Source organism: Podarcis bocagei (genome assembly GCF_964188305.1).
Source record: "Podarcis bocagei genome assembly, chromosome: 13".
In the NCBI taxonomy this organism is placed as follows: Eukaryota; Metazoa; Chordata; class Lepidosauria; order Squamata; family Lacertidae; genus Podarcis; species Podarcis bocagei.
In genome coordinates, this window is record NC_138138.1 from 31,097,008 (window position 1) to 31,122,889 (window position 25,882).

Here is a 25,882-nt window from a genome sequence, read left to right on the forward strand (position 1 = left end):
GTTTGCTATTGATATGAGCTTTCGTGTGCATGTGTTGTGTTATAAGACTAATCGGTTGTCAAAATCCTGGGATAACTTTCTTGAAAGATTTTATAGGCTCAATGAAAAGAATGAGTGTTGAACACAGTTGCAACTTTCAGCGTTGCATGTCAGCTAGAAGGTTAGCCTAGAATCTTCTCCCAGTTTATTGTTTTTAAGTGGGGATTTGAGAGGCAACCTATCATGCAATCTCATATGATGCAGTGCAGGAAATCTTCTATAGCAGCATCTGCTGCTTGTGCATGAACTATGATTCCAAAATAGACCAACCATGGTACACAATAGTTTGTTCTAATTAAATGTATTTAAATGTGCTAATATATAATATATAACACACTGTAAACTTTCAGATCCATCTTCATGCAGCAAGCTGGAGAAAATGAGACAGAAGTGACTGAATTTATTCTCACTGGGTGGTCAGATCGACCAAAATCAAGAATGGCTTTAATGACCTTTTTGATCATTTCCTATTCAATAATAGTTATTGGAAATGGACTTATTATCTTGGTAGTCATACATGATCCAAAGCTTCATAATCCCATGTATTTCTTCCTCTGCAATTTGGCCATCCTTGACCTCTGTCTCACAACAACAGCAATCCCGCAATCAATAGCTAATTGCTTAGTGGACAGACCTGTAATGCTTCTTCCTTTGTGCTATGCACAGATGTATTCTCTTCTTCTGTTTGGTACAACAGAATGTTTCCTTCTGGCTGTCATGGCTTATGATCGTTATGTTGCCATTTCCAATCCACTGCGCTACACCATGATTATGAACAGAACAGTGTGCATCCTCCTCGCCACTGCAACATGGACTGCTTCCTTTATGATTACTGTGATTCCATCTATTACTAATCCCATTCGATTCTGTGGAAACAATGAGGTTGACCATATAGGGTGTGAAGTTAAATCTATTATTAAGCTCATTTGTGCAGAGTCCTCTTCAAGCCAGATAAGCATGTACTTCACTAGCACTTTGACACTAGTTCTCCCTCTGGGCTTCATCCTTTTTTCCTACATGCGCATTCTTGTGACCATCCTTAGGATCCACTCAGAAGGAGGTAGGACAAAGGCTTTCTCCACCTGTGGTTCCCATCTGACTGTAGTGATCATGTACTATGGCACAGCTATATTCACTTACCTCCTTCCACAAAATGCAGGGACACATGAGATAGATAAAATAATATCGCCATTCAATGCAGTGCTGACTCCCATGTTTAATCCTTTAATTTATACACTCAGAAACCAAGAAGTCTTGGGAGCATTGAAAAAGCTGATAGGTAAGAAAAAACCAGACATGACATATTAAATAGATACATAGCTTTTTTATTTGGATGTTTCCCCTGTAAATCACCTAATTTTGTATGTTTTATTTTCACAAGATTTCATTTAAGGTTCAGTAAACTTCAGATTAATATTGCAGGCCCTTTAAATGAATGTTCACCATCCAGAATTCTTCAAAAATGTATTTCCCTGCAATTATGTTTGTTGTAATGTTAGCAGTGATGTAATTTATTCTCGTCTGTTTTGTAAGTATACTATCAGTTGTGATTGCAGCTCGGCATTGTTAATATATTTGCAGTGTACACCACCACTTCTACTATAGTATTTGCTCTATAGTATTTGCCCTGCATTCCCTGTTATTGTTTCTGCATATGTTCTAATAGTCACTCCCTGCATAAAGCAACACTAGGTCAATAGTATACCTTTCTAAAAGAAGAAAAACAGGTTATCGTTCAGCAACTTATTTCATTTAAAGGGCCTATAAGATTGACACTTGGTTTCTTGTAGATCTCTCCTTCCTGTGTGAAGGAGCTGCAAGAGTTGTGGAGTTGAGGGTTGTGTTTTGCTTCATCTTAACTCCCTGCCTATTAATATCAAGCAGGGCCCTTTAGTGCATCCTTTTAGGAGCCTACTAAAAACATTCTTGATTAGACAAGCCCACCCAGATGTTTGGAAATGCTGCTGTGAATTTTGCTCTGTGTTTGCATTTTAACTTCTTGTAGAAGTCAAGTGTTTTTATATATAAATAAACCCAGTTCTATTCTTTCCTAAAACCGTTTACTAAAAGTCAGTCCCTTGGACCGTAACTCTTGTTTACACTGCCTGTTTTATTTTTCTACTTTGAGTGTTAGTTAGATAATTAGGTAACACTGTGCTTTATACTGCCACCAACTCATTCTTGCATACCCTCCAACATTTATCTGATGAAAATAGGGACCTCCCATTCCATAATGATAATTTTAATATTTATACCCCACACATCTTACTGGGCTGCCCCAGCTACTCTTGGCAGCTTCCAACATTCATAAAAACATCATAAAACATTAAACATTAAAAAAAACTTCCTTATACAGCATTGCCTTCAGATGGCTTAGGGGTCGGATAACTCCATACCCTCCAACATTTCTCCAATGTAAATAGGGACATCCTAAGGAAAAGTAGGACATTTTGGGATAAAATCAGGAACCAGGATAGCTTTTCTAAATCAGGGATGCTACTGGAAAATAGGGACACTTAGAGGGTCGTCCTCCTTCAATTTGATTTAAGCTTATTGTTAAATATTTTTAGGTCTCTGGGGGAAAAGTGTCATATCTGTCTGGCTCTGGATCAGTGATCTTTCTTGTGCATGTGTGCCATGTGTGTGAATGAGTTGCACACACACACATTGGCAAGCACTTTCAAATTTCAATCAAGTCTCATTCTGTCCATCAAGGATGAAACAGGTGTATGGAAAACCATGTGGTGCCCTCAGGAACTAAGCAGTCTGACCAGCTATAGGATCATAACATGAATCTTTGGTACTCTTGATCAGTATATAATACGTCTTGCATCTTTCATCATGCGTAATAAATTGTACTATAAACACACACACACAATATTCTATCAGAAACAGGTAGGTAGCCATGTTGGTCTGCAGTAGTCAAAACAAAATAAAAAAATTCCTTCCAGTAGCACCTTAGAGACCAACTAAGTTTGTTATTAATTTGAGCTTTCATGTGCATGCACACTTCTTCAGATACACTGAAACAGAAGCCACTATACCCTTATGTATAGTGAGAGAGAGGGGAGGGGTATTACTCAGAAGGGTGGTGGGAATGGGTTATTGGCTGATAGGTGTGGTAAACCTGTTGACGACTGTTAATGACATAAATGGACATAAATCTGACGTCAGGAATCACAAGACAGAGAAACCAGTAAGAGAACACTTCACTCTCCCAGGACATTCTAGACTGGAAAGAGAAGTTGCTGAATTGCAACATATTAGTAAAGGTAAAGGGACCCCTGACCATTAGGTCCAGTCGTGGCCGACTCTGGGGTTGTGGCGCTCATCTCGGTTTATTGGCCGAGGGAGCCTGCGTAGAGCTTCCAGCCAGCATGTGGCCAGCATGACTAAGCCGCTTCTGGCAAACCAGAGCAGCGCACAGAAATGCCGTTTACCTTCCTGCCGGAGCGGTACCTATTTATCTACTTGCACTTTGACGTGCTTTCAAACTGCTAGGTTGGCAGGGGCAGGGACTGAGCAACAGGAGCTCACCCCATCATGGGAATTCGAACCGCCGACCTTCTGATTGGCAAGTCCTAGGCTTTGTGGTTTAACCCACAGTGCCTCCCGCCTCCCTGCAATTTATTACCAAATCTAAAACCATGGAGAGACCTCATTATACATGATAAAGCTATCTTTAGCCATCTCACCCCTTGCTTTTTCCTGTAAGACCAATTGCAGTCGTTAACAGTTGTCAACAGGTTTACCACACCTATCAGCCAATCACCCATTCCCACCACCCTTCTGAGTAGTACCCCTCACCTCCCTCTCACTATATATAAGGGTCTGGTGACTTCTGTTTCAGTGTATCTGAAGAAGTGTGCATGCACACAAAAGCTCATACTAATAACAAACTTAGTTGGTCTCTAAGCTGCTACTGGAAGGAATTTTCTATCAGAAAATTAATGATTATTTTTAGGGCTGTAATCTTTAATTAATTTTATAGCTCAATTGTTGAATCATTCTGCCACATTGTCTTTAGGCCATGATCTCCCCTCATGGCAAAAAGAATATGGCATTTCGCCTGGAATCCCTGTGGGCAAATGACAATAATTTGTGCATGAAGGAAAGACCCTTAGCACAAGTGCTGGTAGTGCTCTTAATTATTGCCACACATAATCCTGGGCTAAACCTAATAATAATAATAATAATAATAATAATAATAATAATAATAATAATAATAATAGGGCTAACACATTTTTTTTGCCTATCATGTGATAGCAGAGCAATGAAAAGGCAGAAAAGTGAAAACAAGCAGTTAGCAATAGCTTGTGGGAATGAAGCTGCAATAAAAATAGATATCAAGTATGGGCCAGTAGCAAAGGAAATGGTACATTAGGCAACAAGTCCATTTGCAGTCATAGTTATTAAGCAGAAAGAGTCAAATGGAAAATAAGAAAATACATTTACTATGCCTACTGGATTTGCAAAATTATGTATAAAATGTTTGCCAGGGAGATTGCTAAAACTTATTTGGTATTTCCATGTAGATCATCCAATCTAATAGTGGCTGTAGCATTATTTTATAGTAGAAATGAAAGATCCATGTGTGTCTTACAGCACAAACCAGACCCAAGATCCACCAGGGCAAAAGAATTTCAATTTGGCTAATCTTGTACTTTCTTGGGTAGGTCAGGGCTCAGCCACAGATAGCTCAGCGTAAGTTCCTTACCTCCCAGGTGAACCAGAGAGACATGAGAGTACATGTCTCACTTCAGGGCTCCCCTGGTATAATTCACACCAGTGTAAGTCCCTAAAGAGGGCATTTGGGAAAGGGGGACTGGATGGGTCAAGGAGACACTTACTCCTATTATTGTTTATTATTGTTTATTGTTGTTTGCATTGTATTTCCACCACCATTCATCTAAGAATAAAACTGATACATATCACAGAGATTATCAGTCTTCTTAGCCTGATGCAGAGCCCTATTACTGTGATACAGAAGGTCTTTAACAGGTGCAATCCCAGTCAGTTCTGGAGGACTATTTAGTCCCATATCTGATGATGATGATGATGGTGGTGGTGATGATGATGATGTAGAATGTATTTATGATTAGCTACATTAAAGCATTACGGTTTGAGTGTAAATTTAGCTTCTCTTCAATTCTAATGCATTAAAAAAAATAGAGATTTCTTCCCACTCTTTCTTTTTCTCAGTTCTGTCAGGCTGATGCTTTGGCTTTCCACATTACACTCTTATTCAGCCCAGTCCAGAGCTCTGCCATATACATAGATACAGGCTTTTACCTCTGTGACTCCTATCTATTTTAGAAATCTGCTCATCATTCAAAGAGTTGAGTCACCATAAAGATGAGGATGACAGAAAGTTTCTTAGTATACACATGGGGAAATGTATTCAAATCTGTAACTGTTCTGATTTCAATGAGAGAGTCTTCTTTGCTTAACTCTCCAACTAGTAATATATTCTTCTTAACAACATGAGACCATTGCAGAATTTCTATGTAGTGCTGTGCCAAAGCCTATTCTCCATTTTTCTCAGAAGTTTTCTTCCCCTGTAAAAGGGACTTCCGTTTTCCTATCTCTTTCTTGGGACACTGGATTCCAGTGGATTCTGGTGTGGTTTTGAGCTTCCTTTATCACTGTGAAGTGGCTGGTGCAGGGGGGACGGGACTGTGTGCTTCATATTTCTTTCCATTAAACATTTCTTCAGAGTTCTACAGCCTTCCTTGCTACCTGGGTTTCCTGCTGTGAAAAAGCTGCATTGGGAGGAATTATCCAGTCTTTTCACTGAAGTGTTGGAAACTGGGAAAGGTAGCTATGAATTGCTGATAGCCTGACCTCAGTGCATATGGTTCTTAACGGAAGTCCTCCTCCTCCTCTCTCTGCATTTATTTATATCCAAATTGACTTCTTTAAGATGAAACCATCTACTTTCAAAAAATAAAAAGAATAACAATGGAGAGCAACCAGACACATACAAGAAAGCTTGGCTAGTTTTTCAGGAGGCAGGAGCTCCTGGGAGGCTGCAGGTGTTGATGCTGATTAAATTGCCTTCCACATAAGTCTCAAGTATACTCTGGCTGGGACAGCTTGTTGAAATGCTCTCTACTTGTCTCCAGAACTACAGAAAACATAAAAAATGGGTCTCATATCCTAACAGTGATGCTTTTCTACAAAACAAAATCCAGACAACTGTGAAATTGATTTGTAGGAAGAACACTCACTAGTCCCCTTTAGCCTCTTTGAAAATAATTGAACACAACCAACCCCCGTCCCCTGCACTGCCCATGATAATTTCACTGGAATTTGCTTTCGCCTTTGATAGTTTTTGAATACCCCCCCATCTGTTGATGATGAATGGTTTTAAAATGGTTTTTAAGATACTGGAGAAAATTTTGGCACAGCACTAATTTTATATGTTCTTAGTCAATTCATCTTTAGAGTAATGAATAGCCAGAAAGGTGAAGCCAGAATAGCTAGAAAGTAAAAGGTAGGGCATTTTAGGCTATTGGGGTGTGTGTGTGTAATTTGAAAGAGGCTTATACAGATAGAAGACTATTTGCAGACACTGGGGGAGGAAAATTCTTAGGTTATTGATAGAAATATTGTCATGATCCTTTCCATTAGAATAAACCCACTAGTAAACCAGGAGGAGAAGTCCTAAGTTAAAAGCCCCTCTCTGTTGTTACAATGCAACTTCGGTTTCAAGAGGTGCATTTCTGACAACCCATTTTTGAAGCAAGGAAAGGCTATGAACTTCCTGTACTACTTCTGTAATGCTCTGAAACCATATATTTTATAATATTGTTATAATAGAATTCTGGGGAATGACATCTATTGTTAGGAATGGTGCACCAGCTTGGTAAAATGAAAATATTGTTGCACACAGTTTCAGTCAGATGGCTGCATATAATATAATTATTATATAATTATTATTTCTATACCAATTAATATATTCAACATCTCTAAGCGGAGCGGAGCAAATTAAAACACACCGAATCACATATTACAAATATATGTTATAAACCAATCAAATCAAACTATTGAAGTGACTGAATATTCAGGGGTTCTAATAACCAGTTCAGTTCTAATAACCAGTTTCAGCATCTTAAAAAGCAAAGACATCACCTTACCAACAAAGGTCCGCATAGTTAAAGCCATGGTTTTCCCAGTAGTGATGTATGGAAGTGAGAGCTGGACCATAAAGAAGGCTGATCGCCGAAGAATTGATGCTTTTGAATTATGGTGCTGGAGGAGACTCTTGAGAGTCCCATGGACTGCAAGAAGATCAAACGTATCCATTCTTAAGGAAATCAGCCCTGAGTGCTCACTGGAAGGATAGATCGTGAAGCTGAGGCTCCAATACTTTGGCCACCTCATGAGAAGAGAAGACTCCCTGGAAAAGACCCTGATGCTGGGAAAGATGGAGGGCACAAGGAGAAGGGGATGGCAGAGGACGAGATGGTTGGACAGTGTTCTCGAAGCTACAAACATGAGTCTGACCAAACTGCGGGAGGCAGTGGAAGACAGGAGTGCCTGGCGTGCTCTGGTCCATGGGGTCACGAAGAGTCGGACACGACTAAACGACTAAACAACAACAACAATAACCAGTTCACACATTTAACAGGTTTAACTGGCACTTCACCACTTCCAGCTGCAAATGTTGTGGAAGATTTGCATGTTTAAGAGTTGCCTCAGCCCCAAATGACAATGTGAGTAGAAATTAAGATGAATATTTCATTTCCTACCACAGTTAGTGTTCTACATAGAGATACTATTTAAAAGAACCATTTTAAATTTCTAGACTGGAAATTGGGATGGGTATGTACAACAGACACAACAGTTTTCAGATAACAGATTTCAGTTACAGATAAGACATACAAAATAAGTTATTTTAAAAGTGTAATTAGTTACCTATAAGCTTTTTGTAAACAGAAGCTTCTTCAATGCTCCCAACACTTCCTGGTTTCTGAGTGTATAAATTAAAGGATTAAACATGGGCGTCAGCACTCCATAAAATGCAGAAATTATTTTGTCAACTAAACGCGTGTTCTTATTTTGAGGGAGGAGGTATGTAAATATGCATGTGCCATAGAACATGCAAACCACAGCCAGGTGGGACCCACAGGTGGAAAATGCCTTTATCCTGCCTCCTGATTTCATCCTCAGGATAGCTGCAAGGATACGCATGTAAGAAAAAAGGATGAAGCCAAGGGGCAGAACCAGTGTCACAGTGCTAGTGAAGAATATGCTTATTTGGCTCATAGAGGTATCTGTACAAATGAGTTTGAAAACAGCTTTAAATTCACATGATAAATGGTCCACCTCATTGTTTCCACAGAATCTAGCTGGCTTTGCAAGGCAGGGGACTACTGTTAGCATAAAGGCACTAAACCAAGTCACAGAAGCCAAGACGGTGCAAACTGTATTGTTCATTATGAGCATGTAGCGCAGTGGGTTGGAGATGGCAATGAATCGATCATAAGCCATGACAGCAAGAAGGAAGCATTCGGTTGAGCCAAAGAAAAGGCCAGTGTAGAGTTGGGTGAGACATAAAGGAAAAGATACGACAGGTCTGTCCACCATGCAGTTGGCTATAGACTGGGGGACTCCAGATGATGACATGCACAGATCAAGGATGGACAAATTGCACAGGAAAAAATACATGGGGTTGTGGAGCCGGGGATCAGCTATGACCACCACCACAATGAGTCCATTTCCAACAACTGTAATCAAATATGCAATTATCATGAATGCCATTAAACCCATCCTTGCCTTAGGGCGGCCCGACCATCCAATGAGAACAAATTCAGTCACTGCGGTCTCATTTTCTCCTACTTCCTGCATAAAGGCTGATAAGACGGGGACGGGGAGAGATAAATAATGATGTTTAAATAGTTTTGAAATAGATTAGAATACAGTTGAACAAATTTATTTGTTATTTACTGGGCATGTCCATTTTTTCAGATGCCTAGTTTATGTAACAGAAGATGAAGCAATAAAGCATCAGACTGTGAGATTAAATGTGACCATATAGGAAAATTTGTGAGCATAAAAAACATCTAAATCTCAGATGAGTGTATTAATGTGGGCTGACACAAAATGCCTGAGATGTGGAGATCCCAGGGAATATTTACAATGTTATTTTGTGTCTAGAATTGTTATGGTTGAGTTAATTATTTTATTCATTTATTTACCATCATTTCTAAGCAACTTAATCCCTAAGTGTTAAAAAGGATAACATAAAAACAGTAAAACAGAATGATAAAAACATATAAAAAGAGCAAAAATATAAAAGCACTGATGTATTTATATATTACTTTTTATTTTATTGAGGGAAAGGAAGGTAGTGCCTTTTCCAATGGAATTTTCCATTAATTTCTCCTATTTTGCATCTTTAGAAACAGAGTAATCCTTCTACATAATACTATAAATATGACTTTGGTCCATAACTTTCAAGGGCCAGAATTCTGTGTAATAGTGAATTCAGGTAGATGAGTGACTATCAGTTTGGAAACTAAACAATGTCATTCACAAATTAAGGAGTTGATTACTAGACTCTTGGCATGAAGAAACATAGAAGAGTATGGAAAGAAATATGTTTCCTTCTTTGCACACCCCCTTCTATGGCAGGGTTGGGGACCCTCAGATCCAGAAGTTGAATGCAACCCTCTGGGTCTCTGCCCCCCCCGGCCTTTCTTTTCTTTCAAGGTTGCAACACTCAGCAACTCTGTTTTGAACCCTTAAGTACATTTGCATGGCTGAAATATGCATTCGAAGTCTGATCATGTCTCTTGCTTGCCTAGACAGATGATAGAGAGGAGTGTGAGTGTGTGTGCAGGAACTAGTCTATGGACGTACCCCTCCCCTGACACAGCAAGGGTCTGCTCACTCAAAAGAGTTTGCCACCAAGCTCATCTAGCCCGACCTGTTGTGACAACTCGGTTGCTTCTTTTCAGTTCTGAACTCTTTGCCCCGATCTTGGACTCTGCAGGGCTGAACTATTCTTTCTAGGTTACCTACTCTCACCTTTCCTGTCACCTGGCTAGAGTGCAAAGGCTTCTGTGACTCACTGCCTATTGCTGAGCCTATACCTCTACTTTGCCTCAGTAAACGTCTCTTATACTCAAGTAAGAGACTCCAACCACTGAACTTTCTTAAATTATCATACCCTCCATTTCTCTGATTAAAATAGGGCTGTCCTAGTCGAAGAAGAAGAAGAAGAAGAAGAAGAAGAAGAAGAAGAAGAAGAAGAAGAAGAAGAAGAAGAAGAATTCTACTCTGCACACCTGACTGTGTTGACCAAGCCACTCTGGGCAACTTCCAGTATATATGTAAACTTAATAAAACTTTAAGCGTTAAAAAAACTTCCCTACACAAGGCTGCCTTCAGATTTCTCCTAAAGTCTGTACAGTTACTTATCGCATTGGCTCAGGGGTCCCATAACTCCATACCCTCCAACATTTCTCCAATGAAATAGGGATGCCCTAAGGAAAAGTGGGACATTCTGGGACCAAATTAAAAACTAGGATGCCTTCTGTAAATCCAGGACTGTCCTTGGAAAATATAGAGATTTGGAGGGTCTGATTATTATTAGATGATGATGATGATGATGATGATGATGATGATTTCATGGGTGGCCATTTAGAGGGTAAAAGGACACATGTTTCCTTTCCACAATGTAAACTTTTAAGGAAAATTTATGATGCAAATATATGTCTTGCGAAACAGAACAAGAAAATAACATGGTGAACATTTTATCCACAACATTTTCATTTCTCCCTTCCCCATACAGTCAGAAAAACAGAAATGAGCAAACCTTGCATAGCCATTTCTATTAATTTTAACTGGTCTTTTAGTACTTAGACTGTGACTACCAGTGGTTGCAGCCCCCTAGTAAGAAAATTACACAGCCAATGGAAACATCCATAATTTTATTATAATACTAATGACTAGTTACTGTTGTTTCTAGGAGAGTGAGGGAGAGAATAGTATTTTGCACATTATATATGGAACAAAATTGATATAAATGCATAAAACATGTATTATGATGTATAATTATTATAAATAATAAAATGTGTAAGAAAATTCATTACCTTCTTAAAACGCCTTGAAATCAAAAGCCATTGAAGAAATTCTACTTCTTTATATTATCTATTTTAATAGTACTATCCATACTTTATGTATTAGCTAGTTGCATCAAATTGGTTAAAACTGTGGTGGTGTTGTTTTAAAAAAGAAAACATAGGTAAAATTTAACTGTAAGCAAAACTAGAAAAGAAATAACTTGGTAGAAATCCTGGTTTGAAATAGTCCTATTCATTAATACAAATACAATTTACATTACCTTTTAATGCACTAATAGTTCGAGCACTCTTAGAAGAATTAGCACTGGAGAATCAGGATTATTATTATTTTTTAAGTGCCAAGCAAACCACACAGATGGCGCCTGAGTAAATTAATAGAGATGTAACTAATTTTCAATGGGAGTTTTTATTTAGGAAACAATGGGCTAGATTTTATTTTAGTACTCTGCTTTTTGTCTTCCCATTGGGTGCATTCCCAAATGTCTCATTACTTTCTGAAGTTACTCCATAACTAAAACTTATGACCGCAGTAAATAACTTTGCAAAAACCAACTTGAAGGTAAAATAATTGTTAAATATCAGTCAATGTGAAATGCCATGTTGATTTCAGATCATTCCTCCAGCGGAATTTATGTAGCATCCTTGCCAGTATTATTATTTAGTATATTTATACATCAACATTATTTAGTACATTGGTTTAGCATTTTTGTGTCCCAGCTTTCTTCAACCATGGATCTTTATGGGTTTTCAAGGCTGACTTCCATTTGGGCAGTGATCAGTCCTAAGCTTGCTTACCATTGGCAATTTGGCATTATCATTTATCCCCCAGACCATTTATCTCCACATGAGAGATGTGGAGCTATCACAAAAGGTCCATGACCAAAAAAGTCACAACTCTGTTGCCATCTGCCCCCTTGTTTAAAGAGGGGAGAGGCTGCTTCAGATTTATCTGTAGTTTTAAGACATAGAGACTGTCTTGAAGTTCTTGGCAAAAGCACCTTTTGAAGGAGCCTCCCCCTCCCTTTCTGAAATATCCTTTCTGAGGCTCTTCCCCATATCTCCCTCACTCTCAGATGTGCACCAGGTGGGCGCAGAACATACGCTTCCTTTGGTATCCAAAATCTGAAATAAGTCTCTTGACAAGTACATCAGACCCCATTGATGCTCTCAGTTAGATGGCTATAGTAATACAATAGATTGGCCCATTTAAATGTCACAGAGTTGTGATCAAGATTTCACAACTGAGAGAGTAAGCTGGGGTAGAGGAGAGAGAGGGAGTCAGGAATTACCTAAAAGGCCCAGAGTCTGTAGTCTGCAACAGTTTGCTTCAAGAGGAACTGCAGTAAGAATTATATAAACTTTGTCCATGTAACAATATGTCCCTGGAAAATAGGGACACTTGGAAAGTATGCAGAATTATGGTCTCCACATTTCTGCAGTACTGTACTTTGCATGGGGAAAAAACTTTCCTCATTAAAATTCATCACATTACTTCACATTTCTCCAAAGATACACATTTTGTGTGCAGTTTTGATTAATATTGCAAGCAATTTTCTGAGTTGCAATGCATTTTGTGTGTGTTGTTTTCATGAACATAGGCGTTTTTAGTTACGCTTTCACCTAATTCTACCAGTCCTAGATGGAGTAACGTTCCCTCTGAAGATAGAAGTTCACAGCCTAAATGCCCAGGTCTCTTCAGCAGCCAGGAGTGCTTTCGGACAGCTTTTGGAAGTAATGAACCTGTTGCCAGCTTCACCCATTCCTTTATATATCTGATTTGGCCGCTGCGATATATTTCTTAGTTACATCCTGTTCGGATGTAATGCATGATGTGGGGCTGTCTTTGAAAATGACTTAGAAACTTCATCTGGGTCAAAGACCTGCAGCCAGATGGTTGACTGGGGCTGGTAATAGGTAGCATACAACTCTCTTGGTAAAACAATAGATGCTGGCTTCCAGCCTGTTTCCTGCACAATTCAAAGCGCTAGTTTTATGATGTATAAATCCCTATGTGGTTTAGGTCCAAGCTATCTGAAAGACCTTCTTCTCACATACAAACCTGCTTGGGTTTTGAGATCTTCAGGGGACATAAGGAGCTTTTAATGGGGTATACCAATAGTTTCTGTCTTATCTGCCACAGAGGCTAGACTAGGAATAGCCTGGCATCAGGAACTGGGCACTTGAGTGTCTGTCTAATTCCAGAGCCAGACTGTGCAGGCAGTATAGCTCCTGAACAACCAATTTATTTTATTTTGTGATGATCAATGCATATGGACAGAAGTAGTCTGAAATCTTACATTTTAATTTTTATTTTTAAATAAACACCTTATGTGCATGAGCACACATATATATATACACAATTTGTTGAGAATCAGAGTTAAATTCAGACATATTCCTATTTATTTTAAATAAACTACCAAATCAAGTTTATTTTTTATTTTTTAAAAAAGATTGGATTGGGGTATGAATATAACAGTTTATATATAGGAAAACACCAATATATATCAGTGGACTAAAAGCATCTAATAACATACTGCTGTATTACTTTTTTCCACTCACCAGTCTCTTCAATGACCCCATTACTTCCTGATTCCGGAGTGTATAAATCAGAGGATTAAACATGGGGGTGGCTATTGCGTAAAATACAAAAATTATCTTGTCACCTAAATGGGTTTCTTTACTCTGAGGGGTGAGGTAGGAGGCCATACACGAGCCATAGTACATGACCACCACAGCCAAATGAGACCCACATGTAGAAAAAGCCTTCATCCTACCCCCTTCAGAATCTGAGTGCATTCTCATGATGGCGACAAGAATGCGCATATAAGAAAAAACGATGAAAATCAGAGGGAAAACAAGCGTGAATGTGCTTGTAAAAAACATGCCCAATGTATCAGCAGAGGTATCAGTGCAGAGTAACTTAAAGACAGCTTTGAATTCACATACTAAATGATCCACCTCATTGTTCCCACAGAATCGTGCTGGCTTCGCAAGACAGGGAACTATTGTAACCATGAAGGCAGTAGTCCATGTCATAGCAGCAAAGGTGATGCAAATGTTCCTGTTCATGATGAGTGTATATCGCAGTGGGTTGGAAATGGCCACATAGCGATCATAAGCCATGACAGCCAGCAGCAAACATTCACACGTTCCAAAAAGGAGACCCAAAAGAATTTGAGAATAGCACAGTGGAAGGGACATAACAGGTCTATCCACTAAACAGTTGACTATGGATTGTGGGATGCCAGTCGATGAGAAACAAAGGTCAATGATGGACAAATTACAGAGGAAAAAGTACATAGGACTGTGCAACCGGGAGTCATTTATGACCACCACAATAATGAGTCCATTTCCAACAAGGATGACTGCATAGGATACAATGAAGAGGACCATTAATCCCATTCTTGCCTTGGGTCGATCTGACCACCCCACAAGGATAAATTCTGTTACTTCCGTCTCATTTTCCCCTACGTCTTGCATGGGTGTAGACCTGAAACAGAAGAAAGGGAAATGCATTATCTCTTGATCTCCTTTCTCTTTCTTACCGTTTATTTATTGTCCTGTGAGTTTTCATTATCACACATAGTATTGTGCCTATATGTAAAGGTATACATTAAGAAGTGATTGTCAATGTTTGGTTTTATGGTTAGAGAGCATGAAGGAGATACAAATTTTTTTTTAAAAAAAATGTTTTTAAAAATGTAACCCAGTAATTGTTCCTTAATCTATTACGTACCATCCCAGAGCAGGGTAGCCTTCAATAATGTTAGAGGAAGCAAATAGATTAATAATTTTAGAAAATGGACAAAAATACAATGCTTCTGTCAGTTTTTAATCAAAGTGGAAACAATTCATTTCATTCCTTTCTTTTCACTTTAGGTATATCCATGGGCAACATTTTATCAAATGAATACATGTTGATTATATTGGAAATCATTCCAAATAAAACTTTTAAAAAATAGATCCATTTTTGAATAATTCAGGGAATATCAATGTAGTGACCTCCAGATGATATTTGACTACAGCTCCCATTATCTTTGAGCATTTGACATGCTGACTATGGATGATGGGGGGTGTAGTCCAACAGCACCAATCTTTCAGTAACCACTTTGATGTCTTCTATGATCAAGCAGTATATAAATTTTATGAAATAAGTAAAATGAATAGATATATGGAAGACACCATATTAGCTATTGCTAGTATAAAAGATGGACTTCAACGAGGGAACGAAAAATTCCAATCCTTTCAGTCACAGTGCTTAAGGATAAACTAAACGTGGCATCATTCACACAAGTGATAATTGTTTGATTTTTTAAAATGTGTTAATTCATGTGAAGGCTATACTTTGGAGGCAATAGGAAAATCTTTTGTTAGTCTCCTGCTGCAATCTCAATCTGGATTCTACCTGCCACATGCATACCACACCTGCTCTATACACTGGGTGTTGAGTACCATTCTCACCAGTGGAAGCTTTACTTCCAGTATAAATAACAGATGCAGGGGACTAGTCTGGACTGAAACCACAACAAAAGGCAAAGTATTTAAACACCCACCATCTCCCACTGATCTAGGTTCCCTCCCCTCCATATGTATCTTCTACTTGCAAACCACTGAAAAAATTGTTAAGCCCATAAAATGTATTATATTTAATTCAGCTCTCTGTAGGCCAATTTCTTGACTTAACATTATTTACAAGGTTGTTGGAAGGATAGTGTGTAGGTGGCTACCATATATTCCACCCTAAGCTCATTGGAAGAATGTGATGGATAAAAAATTTAAAATTAAAAAAGCTTTTAAATGATGTTTGCGACTCCATTTTGACTGTGATGATATAGAGGCTGAGAGATTCAATTAGACACAACAGGCACAATCCTTTGAATGATACGTTGAAGTCCTTTTAAAATCATTCAAGAATTTAGCAACGGAATTGATTTCTACACATTGGGAATATGGCTCTCTTGACTGTACACATATATTTTGGATTTCAATTATTAAATGTAGGCATCAATATTATATAGCATTTAAACATAAAGATTGACATAAATGTACAAATCAGTTAATTAGTATTATTTCCTTTTTTAAAAAAATGTGAATAATATCTCAATATAGCAATAAGAAAATTAAACAAAGGACTTGCCTCTTTGTATTCCTTGAAAAGAAGAAGTATAAGTTTTTCAAAGTGAATCGTCCCCCAGTTAGTGATTTATCTTCCAGATTGCACTGATATCACAAGTATGTGAGTAGGGTGATGAGGACAGAATATAATCTAGCAACATGAATAGTAATAAATTCTAAATAGTTCCTCTCCGTCTTCTTCTCTCTCCCCTTTGATTCAAATTTCTGTACTGAAATGCAGCATCTAAGCAAGTGGAAGGATTTATTAACTGTGCCGATTTATTAAAAGGGTGTGGGAAATCATTTTGGAAAGTTCCTAGGAAATAATTCAGATAATGTTGGGTGTAGATCTCAAGTCTAGAAGAGAATTATTAATCTGATTTTTTGTTTAACACTTACAATTTCTTCATAATTCCCAACGGCCATAATCCCAAATGCCTCATTTGTTTTAGAATCAGGGACTGAATGTTGTTCTGTTAATTTGCCTATAATATATATATATATATATATATATATATATATATATATATATATATATATATATATATATATGGGTGCTCTCATTTTGACTCAAGAGAACCACAATTTTGTAGTTCAAACTGGGAAAAATAAATACAGTAAATGGAAAAAATCCACAAAATGTTTAGGGGTATGCGTACCCCTGCATCCTGCCAGAAAAAGTACCGAGTATACATGAATCCAATGCACATATTGGAAGCTCTTTTATATTTAAAAATGACCTAATGAAAGATTGTCTGCATTTTTTGTGTTTATTTATCCTAATATACACATTTTTGCAAGTGATTTTCCCCAATATATTTTTGTGTGTTATTTTTGTGTGTATACACACTTCCCCAAAATATATGCTTTCTTGTGGACTTTTTTTTTTTTTTTTGCTGCAGAACTGCAGTTCAAAATTTGGAGAAGTGCAAATTTGGAAGGATCGCTATAAAACATGAGTGTGACTACCGTGTAACATATATAAACAATTTAGCACCTAAATAGCTTCTTCAGTTTGAGGGATAAGGCATGCAGACTTACTTGAGCCATAGTGCATGACCACCAACGGCAAATGAGAACCACAGGTAGAAAAAGCCTTCATCCTACCCACTTCAGAAGGATAGCAGTGTTCCAGTTTGCATATTGTTTCAGAAAATATGAACTCGGTTCCCATTACAGTGAGAAAAGTATAGAATTTCACCCTATCTCTATACCACTTATTATGGTACTTTTGTTTTATGATTAATCTTAATGGATGTTGTGCCCTTTTTTGTAATCTTTATGTATACCACTTAGAAACATCGTTGGTTAAGCAGTGTATAAATAGCAGAATTGCATTCACCTGGTGTGTTATATATGTTATGATACAGAGAAGCGTGAATTTGCTTCTTCTTTCAAATTGATATAAATGATTTTTTTCTGTAAGTGCAATGCCATAGTTGCAAACCAATGTTCTCTTTCTATTTGTGTGATTCTACAATTAAGCAATGCAATACAATTGCAAAACTGCAGCACAGCCAAATATTCCCTCCAACTCCCCTTTCATCAGATGGCACCACACATCTCATAACATACTACATAATGTGCCATGCAGCTTCTCCCTGTCATTTCTACAAACCTTAAATAGTCCAGCTGATCTTGCCACCTCAGACAGGCACAAAATAGTGATTCAGCTCAAACAATGGGGTTTATATATTCAAAGAATATATAAGTGGGAAAAGATGCTATAAATCAGTGAGGGCACAGAAACCAACAGGGTCTATTGTGGACAATAGGATGAACAATGGAAGCGTTTGGGAAGGTAGACATTGAATTGGCCATGCTGGATGGGAGTTGTTTGTAATTCACCACATTGTGTATCCCTGGGGTGACCATATGTACTGGTTCTTGGGAACACTTTAAATGACCTTTTCCCACTCCTTCATCGCCTCATGGCTAGGGGTTTGCTTTTCAACTCTTGGTGGCTTCATGTATCCCCTACATGCAAAACCCATGGTCATTTTATTTCCCAGCTTCCTCAGAGAATAGGCTAGGAACACGGTGCTTTGTAAGGGCACAGTTCTCACTTGGCATCAGTTGTTGGACACACGAGTCCTTCTCTAGTGGCATGTTCAGAATGTTCAGGCAGTACAATTCCCAAATAACCAATATATTTTATTTTCTGATCATCAACTCTATTGAATACAATAGTTTCACAGATTAGTTTTCAAATATCCAAAACTTATATTTAGTTTTGGAAAAGGCACAATTATCCTAATCTGAATTATCCTAATCTGAAAATAAATACCTCCATTCTAGTTATTGGAAGATGTTGGTTGCATGTTGGAGTTCCCATTCTTTTAAAATTCTACTACAATGAGTGCCCCTTCCTAATGCTTGAACATAATTGATATAAAAATACAAAAAAGCAGCGCAGTATATATGGAAGAGATTTAAAGTAATAAAGACCATTAAGGAAGCCCAATTTCACATTGTACCATGGAGAGGGAGTCCTATATGTTTGCATTTGTTGCTTATATGATAAAATCCCACCAAACAATATACTTTTTCATGATACTCCAAGCACTTGGCAACACATAATTTATTAGTGCCCCCCCCCAGCTGATGCTAAATTTAATACATTTTAATTTTAATACCGAAATGAAAGTTGCAAGTCCTGTCCATTTGGGGGCAATTGAGATTCTGGCAGCTGCCAGCTGTGTTCCAATGAATTCAGACTGAAAAAAATCCCTGGCAGAAATCTTTCAGTTGATTGTTCCATTGATTTGGAAAACAAAGCTACAGTGAAGTTGCAATGGGATATTCGGGTATTTTGGTCATTTCTTAACTAACCATTGTCCTGAATTTGAATACTTGTGAGCTGTACCACCATAAGTGAAAAAAGGTGCCTCTTTTTCAACATCCCTTCCAACACTTATGAGAAAATTGTGATGCCATATGGGCAATTTGCACTTGTGCACATTTCTATCTACATAAGATTTTCATAGAACACTCCCTTACATAAGCTGAGACTGCAGTTGAAAAATCAACAGAATGTTAGATTTGAAACATCTAATAACATAATTTTGCATTATTTCTTCCCGCTCATTAGTCTCTTTAGTGCTCCCATCACTTCCTGATTCCTGAGTGCATAAATCATAGGGTTAAACATAGGTGTAACTACTGTGTAAAATATATAAACAATCTTGTCACCTAAATGAGTTTCTTTAGTTTGAGGGATAAGGTATGCAGACATACCTGAGCCATAGTACATGACCACCACAACCAGATGAGACCCACATGTGGAAAAAGCCTTCATCCTACCCCCTTCAGAATCTGAGTGCATTCTCATGATGGCAATAAGAATGCGCATATAAGAAAAAGAAATGAAAGCTAGGGGTAAAATCAGTGTGAAAATGCTTGTAAAATACATGCCCAGCGTGCTTGCAGACGTATCAGTGCAGAGTAACTTAAAGACAGCTTTGAATTCACATACTAAATGGTCCACCTCATTGTTCCCACAGAATCGTGCTGGCTTCGCAAGACAGGGAACTATTGTAACCATGAAGGCAGTAGTCCATGTCATAGCAGCAAAGGTGATGCAAATGTTCCTGTTCATGATGAGTGTATATCGCAGTGGGTTGGAAATGGCCACATAGCGATCATAAGCCATGACAGCCAGCAGCAAACATTCACACGTTCCAAAAAGGAGACCCAGAAGAATTTGAGAATAGCACAGCGGAAGAGGCATAACAGGTCTATCCACTAAACAATTGACTATAGATTGTGGGATGCCAGTTGATGAGAAACAAAGGTCAATGATGGACAAATTACAGAGGAAAAAGTACATAGGACTGTGCAACCGGGAGTCATTTATTACCACCACAATAATGAGTCCATTTCCAACAAGGATGACTGCATAGGATACAATGAAGAGGACCATCAATCCCATTCTTGCCTTGGGTCGACCTGACCATCCCATGAGAACAAATTCAGTTACTTCTGTCTCATTTTCCCCTATGTCCTGCATGAGGGCAGATCTGAAATTGAAAAAGGGAAATGCATTGTCTCTTGATCTCCTTTTTCTTTATTACCTGTTATTTCTTGTCCTTTGGGCTCATTATTCCACAGATTATTTCATTTGTGGGTAGGCATGTTTGCATCTTTCACAGCCAGACATAGAGAATAGCAAAATACAATAAATTTAAGCATGTCCATCACATCTCAATGTTTTAGAAAGCATTAAGCCAATATTATGAAAAGTGACTTCAAAACACTGTTTTTGAGAATAATAGTTCTATGACATTGAAGTTCTTTTACGTGTCACATCACATTCATTCGTAAAAAATACAATACAGTTAACCTCTGTTCACCTATTACCAACTTTCCTAGAGTGGGGTAGCTTACAATGTTAGAAAAAGCAAATAGATGAATGATTTTATATGTAAAACTATACAGGTAAAAGTATGGGTCTCCTGTGAAGTGAACCTAGAAATCAGCAATTGAATTAATTTCTACATTAAATATCCTTTATCTAATTGGGTTCCATATATTGGACCGGAGCTATCAAAGAGAGAAATTGATATTAAAGTACAAATTGGTTAATATTATTTTCAACTTTTTAAAATAGCCTCCCCAGTAGGGAATTAAACAAAACAATGCCTCTTTGTATTCCTTGAAAAGTAGAAGAAAAGTTGATGATAGTGGATCATCTCCCAGTTATTGATTTATTGTAATGATACCTAGGGTTGCCATATTTCAAAAAGTAAAAACCAGGACAACCCGAACGTTGTTGAGCTTTTCTTTACAAAAATGCCCAAAAATATGCCTAAAATTGACTTGCTGAAGATCCAGAACAAAGCACCACCTTTTGGAAATTTCCAGCAATGTCCGGGAGATTCCGTATGTATATCAGCCCTATGATATGACATAAATGTTTATAAAATCAAAATACTCCCCTCCCCCTCTTTCTCTCTACCCCTTGACTAAAATACCTGTTATATAGGCTGATATTCAACAACTGATCAAGTAGAAGGATTTGCTAATGCTGTTGATCAAACACTGCTCATTAAAACAGGATGTAAGATCATTTTGGAAATTTCCTAGCAAACAATCCTAATAGACTGGGGTGGGGGTTTAAATCTGTTTAACTGATGAGTTAAGCCTAACTTTAGTCTAGAAGGGAGCTTTTAATCTGATATTTTCATTTTTTAATGCTCACTATTTCTTCAAAATCCCCACTGGCCATAATCCCAACATGCTTAATTTATTTTAGAACACCAAAGAAGGGATGCTATTCTGCTAATTAGGATATTTTTGCCCATGTGACTCATGAGCGCAGCAAAAGAACCAGACTGTACAATGGTGATGGGATAAAATCAGGCCAATCCGTTTTTCACAGCCACAGGCAGGGCAAAGGTTGGCATGGCATTGGGTCCCAGGATCAGTTCATCGTTTCACAAGCCTCAGGCTGCTGGAATGGATCCTCTGGGTTTGGATCGTTCCAAACCTGTACGACGGATGTCAGCCGGTGTTGAACCTTGCCGTGGTGCAAGTCAAGCAAGCAAATTCTCACGGGGGGACCAGGGTGCAGATTTCAACCAGGCAAATATCAAACCCACGCTTCGGTTTGCCATGGTCAATCCTCCTCTTAGGCCCATTATGCCCCCCCATACTATGTTGATCCTGACCAATGCCATTTCCACCACAAGGGAGGACCTACCATGGTCTGACTCCTGCCAATCCAAACCTGCCCCCACAACCAATCCAAAGGCCCAAATAAAGATCTTCCAATCAAATGTTAATTGCCGCTTTCTGACAGGTGCACCCCACCTAGGCGAAAGAAGTCCGAAAACTCAAACCTGATCAAGGGGTGACAGATTTTCCAGGCCACCCTAGAGCATTACAGCACACACCACGTGCCACTGCCATTGCACCCTATCCACCTGCAGAGGCTGATCTCCCCTCCAAGAGCATTGTTGCACCAAGATGACCGGGTGATGCACATTTTCAGATCTCCATCAGGCAATGAGGCAATGTCTTTTAAAATGGTCCACTCCAAGTAAACAGCCTTTTGTGTTGCCTTCAGCCAGATAAATGACCAGCAGGTCTAGTGAGCAGAAGTACTGAGTGCATTTGGAAAGCACTAGGGTAGCATAACTCGGCTCCTGAGCCCCACAGGGGTGCCACAGAAAGAATGCAGTTGGTCAACGGAGCTGTGGACTCAACAAAGCTGGAAACCTCTGTTATAATAATATAACATTGTGTGTGGGTGTTTTTGTTTTGTGATGCTTCCCCAGTGCTATGGAATTAGGCTGCAGCATTTGGGACTTTATACAGTTATGTATGACATGGAGAAAGTAGATAGAGAAACGTTTTTCTCCTTCTCTTAGGATTCTAGAACTTGTGGATATCCAATGAAGCTAGATATTAGAAAATTCACAATATACATAAGCAAGTCCTTCTTCACACAGCATGTAATTGAACTAGAGAACTCTCTCCCACAGGTGGCAGTGATGGCCACCAACGTGGGTTGTTTTAAGAGAGGATTGGATAAATTCATGGTGGGTACGTTTATCAGTGGTTACTTGTCATGATGGTTATGCTCCATCTCCACAGTCAGAGGCAGTATGCTTCCGAAAATCAGTTACAGAAAATTGTAGAAGGGCAGAGGGCCCTTGCGTTCAGGTCCTGTTTCTGGATTTCTTACAAGCATTTGGTTGGCTACTGTGAGAAAACATGGTGGACTATGTGGGTCAGTGGTCCTATCCAGCAGGTTGTTTTTATGTTAGCAGAAGCAATTATTATTATTATTATTATTATTATTATTATTATTATTATTATTATTATTATTATTTATTTATTTATTTGTACCCCGCCCATCTGGCTGGGTTTCCCCAGCCACTCTGGGCAGCTTCCACAAAGACCAAAAATACACATGTCATACATTAAAAAACTCATTGCAATCATTGTAGTAGCAGCAGTAATACTCAAATGGAAAGAGTGCATGGTTACTTTTCAGTGGATCTAGACTTGGCTATGCTTAATGTAGTTCCCCTGAAATCAATGGGACCATATAGGCTTGGTTAACTTGTTCTGTTGGTTTAAACGGGTCAACTCTAAGTATGAATATATTGGGATCCATCCAATTAAATGTAAAAAAATAATTATATTGCCCTTCTCAGGTATTGTTTTACATTATACAAATGCATACATCCCTGTCATTTAATAAAGCAGCAGCAATTTTTAAAATCATGACACTTTCCAATACAGCATTCCACAAGTGGGGAGGCACTGCAGAAAAGGCCCGTTCTTGTGTTGCCACCCTCCTGACCTCTTGTGGAGGGTGCACATGAAGAAGGGCCTCAGAAGGTGATTGCAGGGTTCAGGTCAGTTCATATGGGGAGTTGTATAAAGGAGAGCTTATTCACAAAAGCAATTGTCTATAACATAGCCTGTGATGGGATGACGAGCTGCTTGTGCGTAAAATCCAAATCCCTCAGAGTTTGTTCAAGTCCGCAAACCACTGTCTGTAACGGAGCCCCTTAAGCATGGCTCCGTCAGCCACTGGCAGATTCCGACAGTGGTTGCTTTCGGAATCGCTTCCAACATAAAAGCTCCTTAACGGAAACACGTCTTCTGGACTCACGTCGTGACAGTTTCCGGCGCGGAGTGGGTGTCCCTATAGGAGGTCCAGAAACCTCCCCACTGTTCTCGCTGGAAGTGTCTCTGAGCCATCCCTCCTGCTCACTTTCCCTCAGAGACCCGCCTCTCCCCCTGCTGGTTCCCTCTTCAGCTGCTGAGTCTCTCCCAACCTCCGTGAGCCCTTCCACCACCTGTCTTTCCGATGGCAGTTCCCTGACATCCACCTCCCCTCCAGGGCCCCCTTCACCCCCTCCCGCTCCCTCCCTTATGGGCGGTGAGGAGGTAAAACCCCGGAAAGAATCTCCTTCATCTTCAGACGTCTCGAACATTTCCCTCCACCGGTTGCGGTTCCTGGTCTCTAAGCTCCTCCTCATCGGAATCTATTCCTCCTTCCAACTCCGATTCTGTGAATCCTTCCAACTCCTCCTCCTCGTCGGTGGTGCCAAAGTATTCCCTCCGGAACCTCGCTACAGGCTGAGGTTTCCGTGGGAACCTTTGATGGAACGTTTCTATTAAGACCTCGTCATCGACATCCTCTGCCATGACCCAGGTGTTTTCTGACTCCGGTTCCCCTTCCCACATTACCAAATACTCCACCTGATCACCCTTCCACCTGGAGTCGATGATCTCCGCCACATGACTGCTATGTTCCTTTTCTTCTATTGCTGGTCCCCGGGTGAACATCCCTTCCCGTTCCCCCTTATACGGTGACAGTAAAGACCTGTGGAATACTGGGTGCAGTTTCATGTGGTTCGGTAACCGGAGCCTGAAAGCCACTGGGTTGACCTGTTGCGTGACCTCAAAGGGACCCAATCGTTTGGGTCTTAACTTCTTACAACCCCCTTTGAACGGCAACCCTTGGGTTGACAGCCACACCTGGTCCCCCACCCTAATGGTTTCACCTTCCCTTCTGTTTTTGTCTGCTTGCCTCTTATACTCTGCCTTGGCCCTTTCTAAATTAAGTTGGAGCTGACGATGGATCGCCTCCATTTCTTCTACAAACTGTTCGGCTGCCGGGACGCTCCATCTCTCCCCTCCTCCCCCGGGAAAAGCCCTGGGATGACACCCATAATTGGCCAAAAAGGGGCTCATCCCTGTGGACACATTCTCCGCATTGTTGTAGGCAAATTCCGCCAGCGCCAACTTGTCTACCCAATCATTCTCTCTGTCATTGACATAACACCTCAGGTATTGCTGGAGGATACCGTTTGCCCTTTCCGCCTGCCCGTTAGTTTCCAGGTGCCGGGCCATCGAAAAATTTACCTCTACGTGCAGTGAGCTCATGAGTTTCCTCCAGAACCTGGACGTAAATTGTTTCCCTCTGTCTGAGACCACCCTCAAGGGGGCGCCGTGCAACCTAAAAATGTGTTCTACAAACAATTTAGCTGTCTCTTCCCCCGTGACTGCATGCAAACAGGCTATAAAGTGGCACATTTTTGTTAATAGGTCTACCACGACCATGATGGCTGTTTTCCCTTTGGACTTCGGCAGATCAGTCATAAAATCTATCGACACTGCCTCCCATGGTCGTTCTGGCGTGGGTTACGGTTCTAATAACCCTGCTGGCGCCCGCCTCTCCCCTTTGGCTCTCTGGCATTGGTCACACCCTCTTACATACTCCCGTACATCTTCCCTGACCTTGGGCCACCAAAATTCCCTGGTGACCAACCACATGGTCTTATGTTGCCCAAAATGCCCCGCTGTGGGGCTGTCATGCAACTGCTTGAGTACTCTCCCCCTCAATTCTCCTTCGGGTATATACAGTGCCCCCTTATAATATAATGCCCCATTTCTTTCCTCAAAACCTCCGGGTTCCTCTCCCTCCCTCCTGAGACCTCTGAGCTTATTCTGGGCGTATTCATCATTCTCTGTTTCCTCTACCAGTTCTCTTTGCCCCACCAATGCCGCCCCACACACCCAGCGGTCCTCTGGGATGACATGTCTCTCTTCGGGTGCTCCCTCCCCCTCCAAATATTCAGGTTTGCGTGAGAGGGCGTCCGCCCTGATGTTCT

General features: G+C 39.7%; 4 protein-coding genes across 4 annotated transcripts; 1 reads left to right on the forward strand and 3 right to left on the reverse strand.

Moving 5' to 3' along the window:
* Positions 1-399: 399 nt before the first annotated feature.
* LOC308570665 (olfactory receptor 13H1-like) lies at positions 400-1,347 on the forward strand (the record flags this gene model as incomplete). The annotated part of the gene is made up of 1 exon (XM_081165576.1): positions 400-1,347. The coding sequence occupies one exon, from the start codon at positions 400-402 to the stop codon at positions 1,345-1,347; it is 948 nt and encodes a 315-aa protein (XP_081021702.1).
* Positions 1,348-7,959: 6,612 nt separating this feature from the next.
* LOC308570666 (olfactory receptor 13H1-like) lies at positions 7,960-8,892 on the reverse strand (the record flags this gene model as incomplete). The annotated part of the gene is made up of 1 exon (XM_081165577.1): positions 7,960-8,892. One exon carries the CDS (start codon positions 8,890-8,892, stop codon positions 7,960-7,962), a length of 933 nt encoding a protein of 310 aa, XP_081021703.1.
* A 4,781-nt stretch (positions 8,893-13,673) lies between these two features.
* LOC308570582 (olfactory receptor 13H1-like) lies at positions 13,674-14,534 on the reverse strand (the record flags this gene model as incomplete). Its single annotated transcript, XM_081165501.1, has 1 exon — positions 13,674-14,534. The coding sequence occupies one exon, from the start codon at positions 14,532-14,534 to the stop codon at positions 13,674-13,676; it is 861 nt and encodes a 286-aa protein (XP_081021627.1).
* A 4,783-nt stretch (positions 14,535-19,317) lies between these two features.
* Positions 19,318-20,178, reverse strand: LOC308570583 (olfactory receptor 13H1-like; the record flags this gene model as incomplete). The annotated part of the gene is made up of 1 exon (XM_081165502.1): positions 19,318-20,178. The coding sequence occupies one exon, from the start codon at positions 20,176-20,178 to the stop codon at positions 19,318-19,320; it is 861 nt and encodes a 286-aa protein (XP_081021628.1).
* Positions 20,179-25,882: the final 5,704 nt, after the last annotated feature.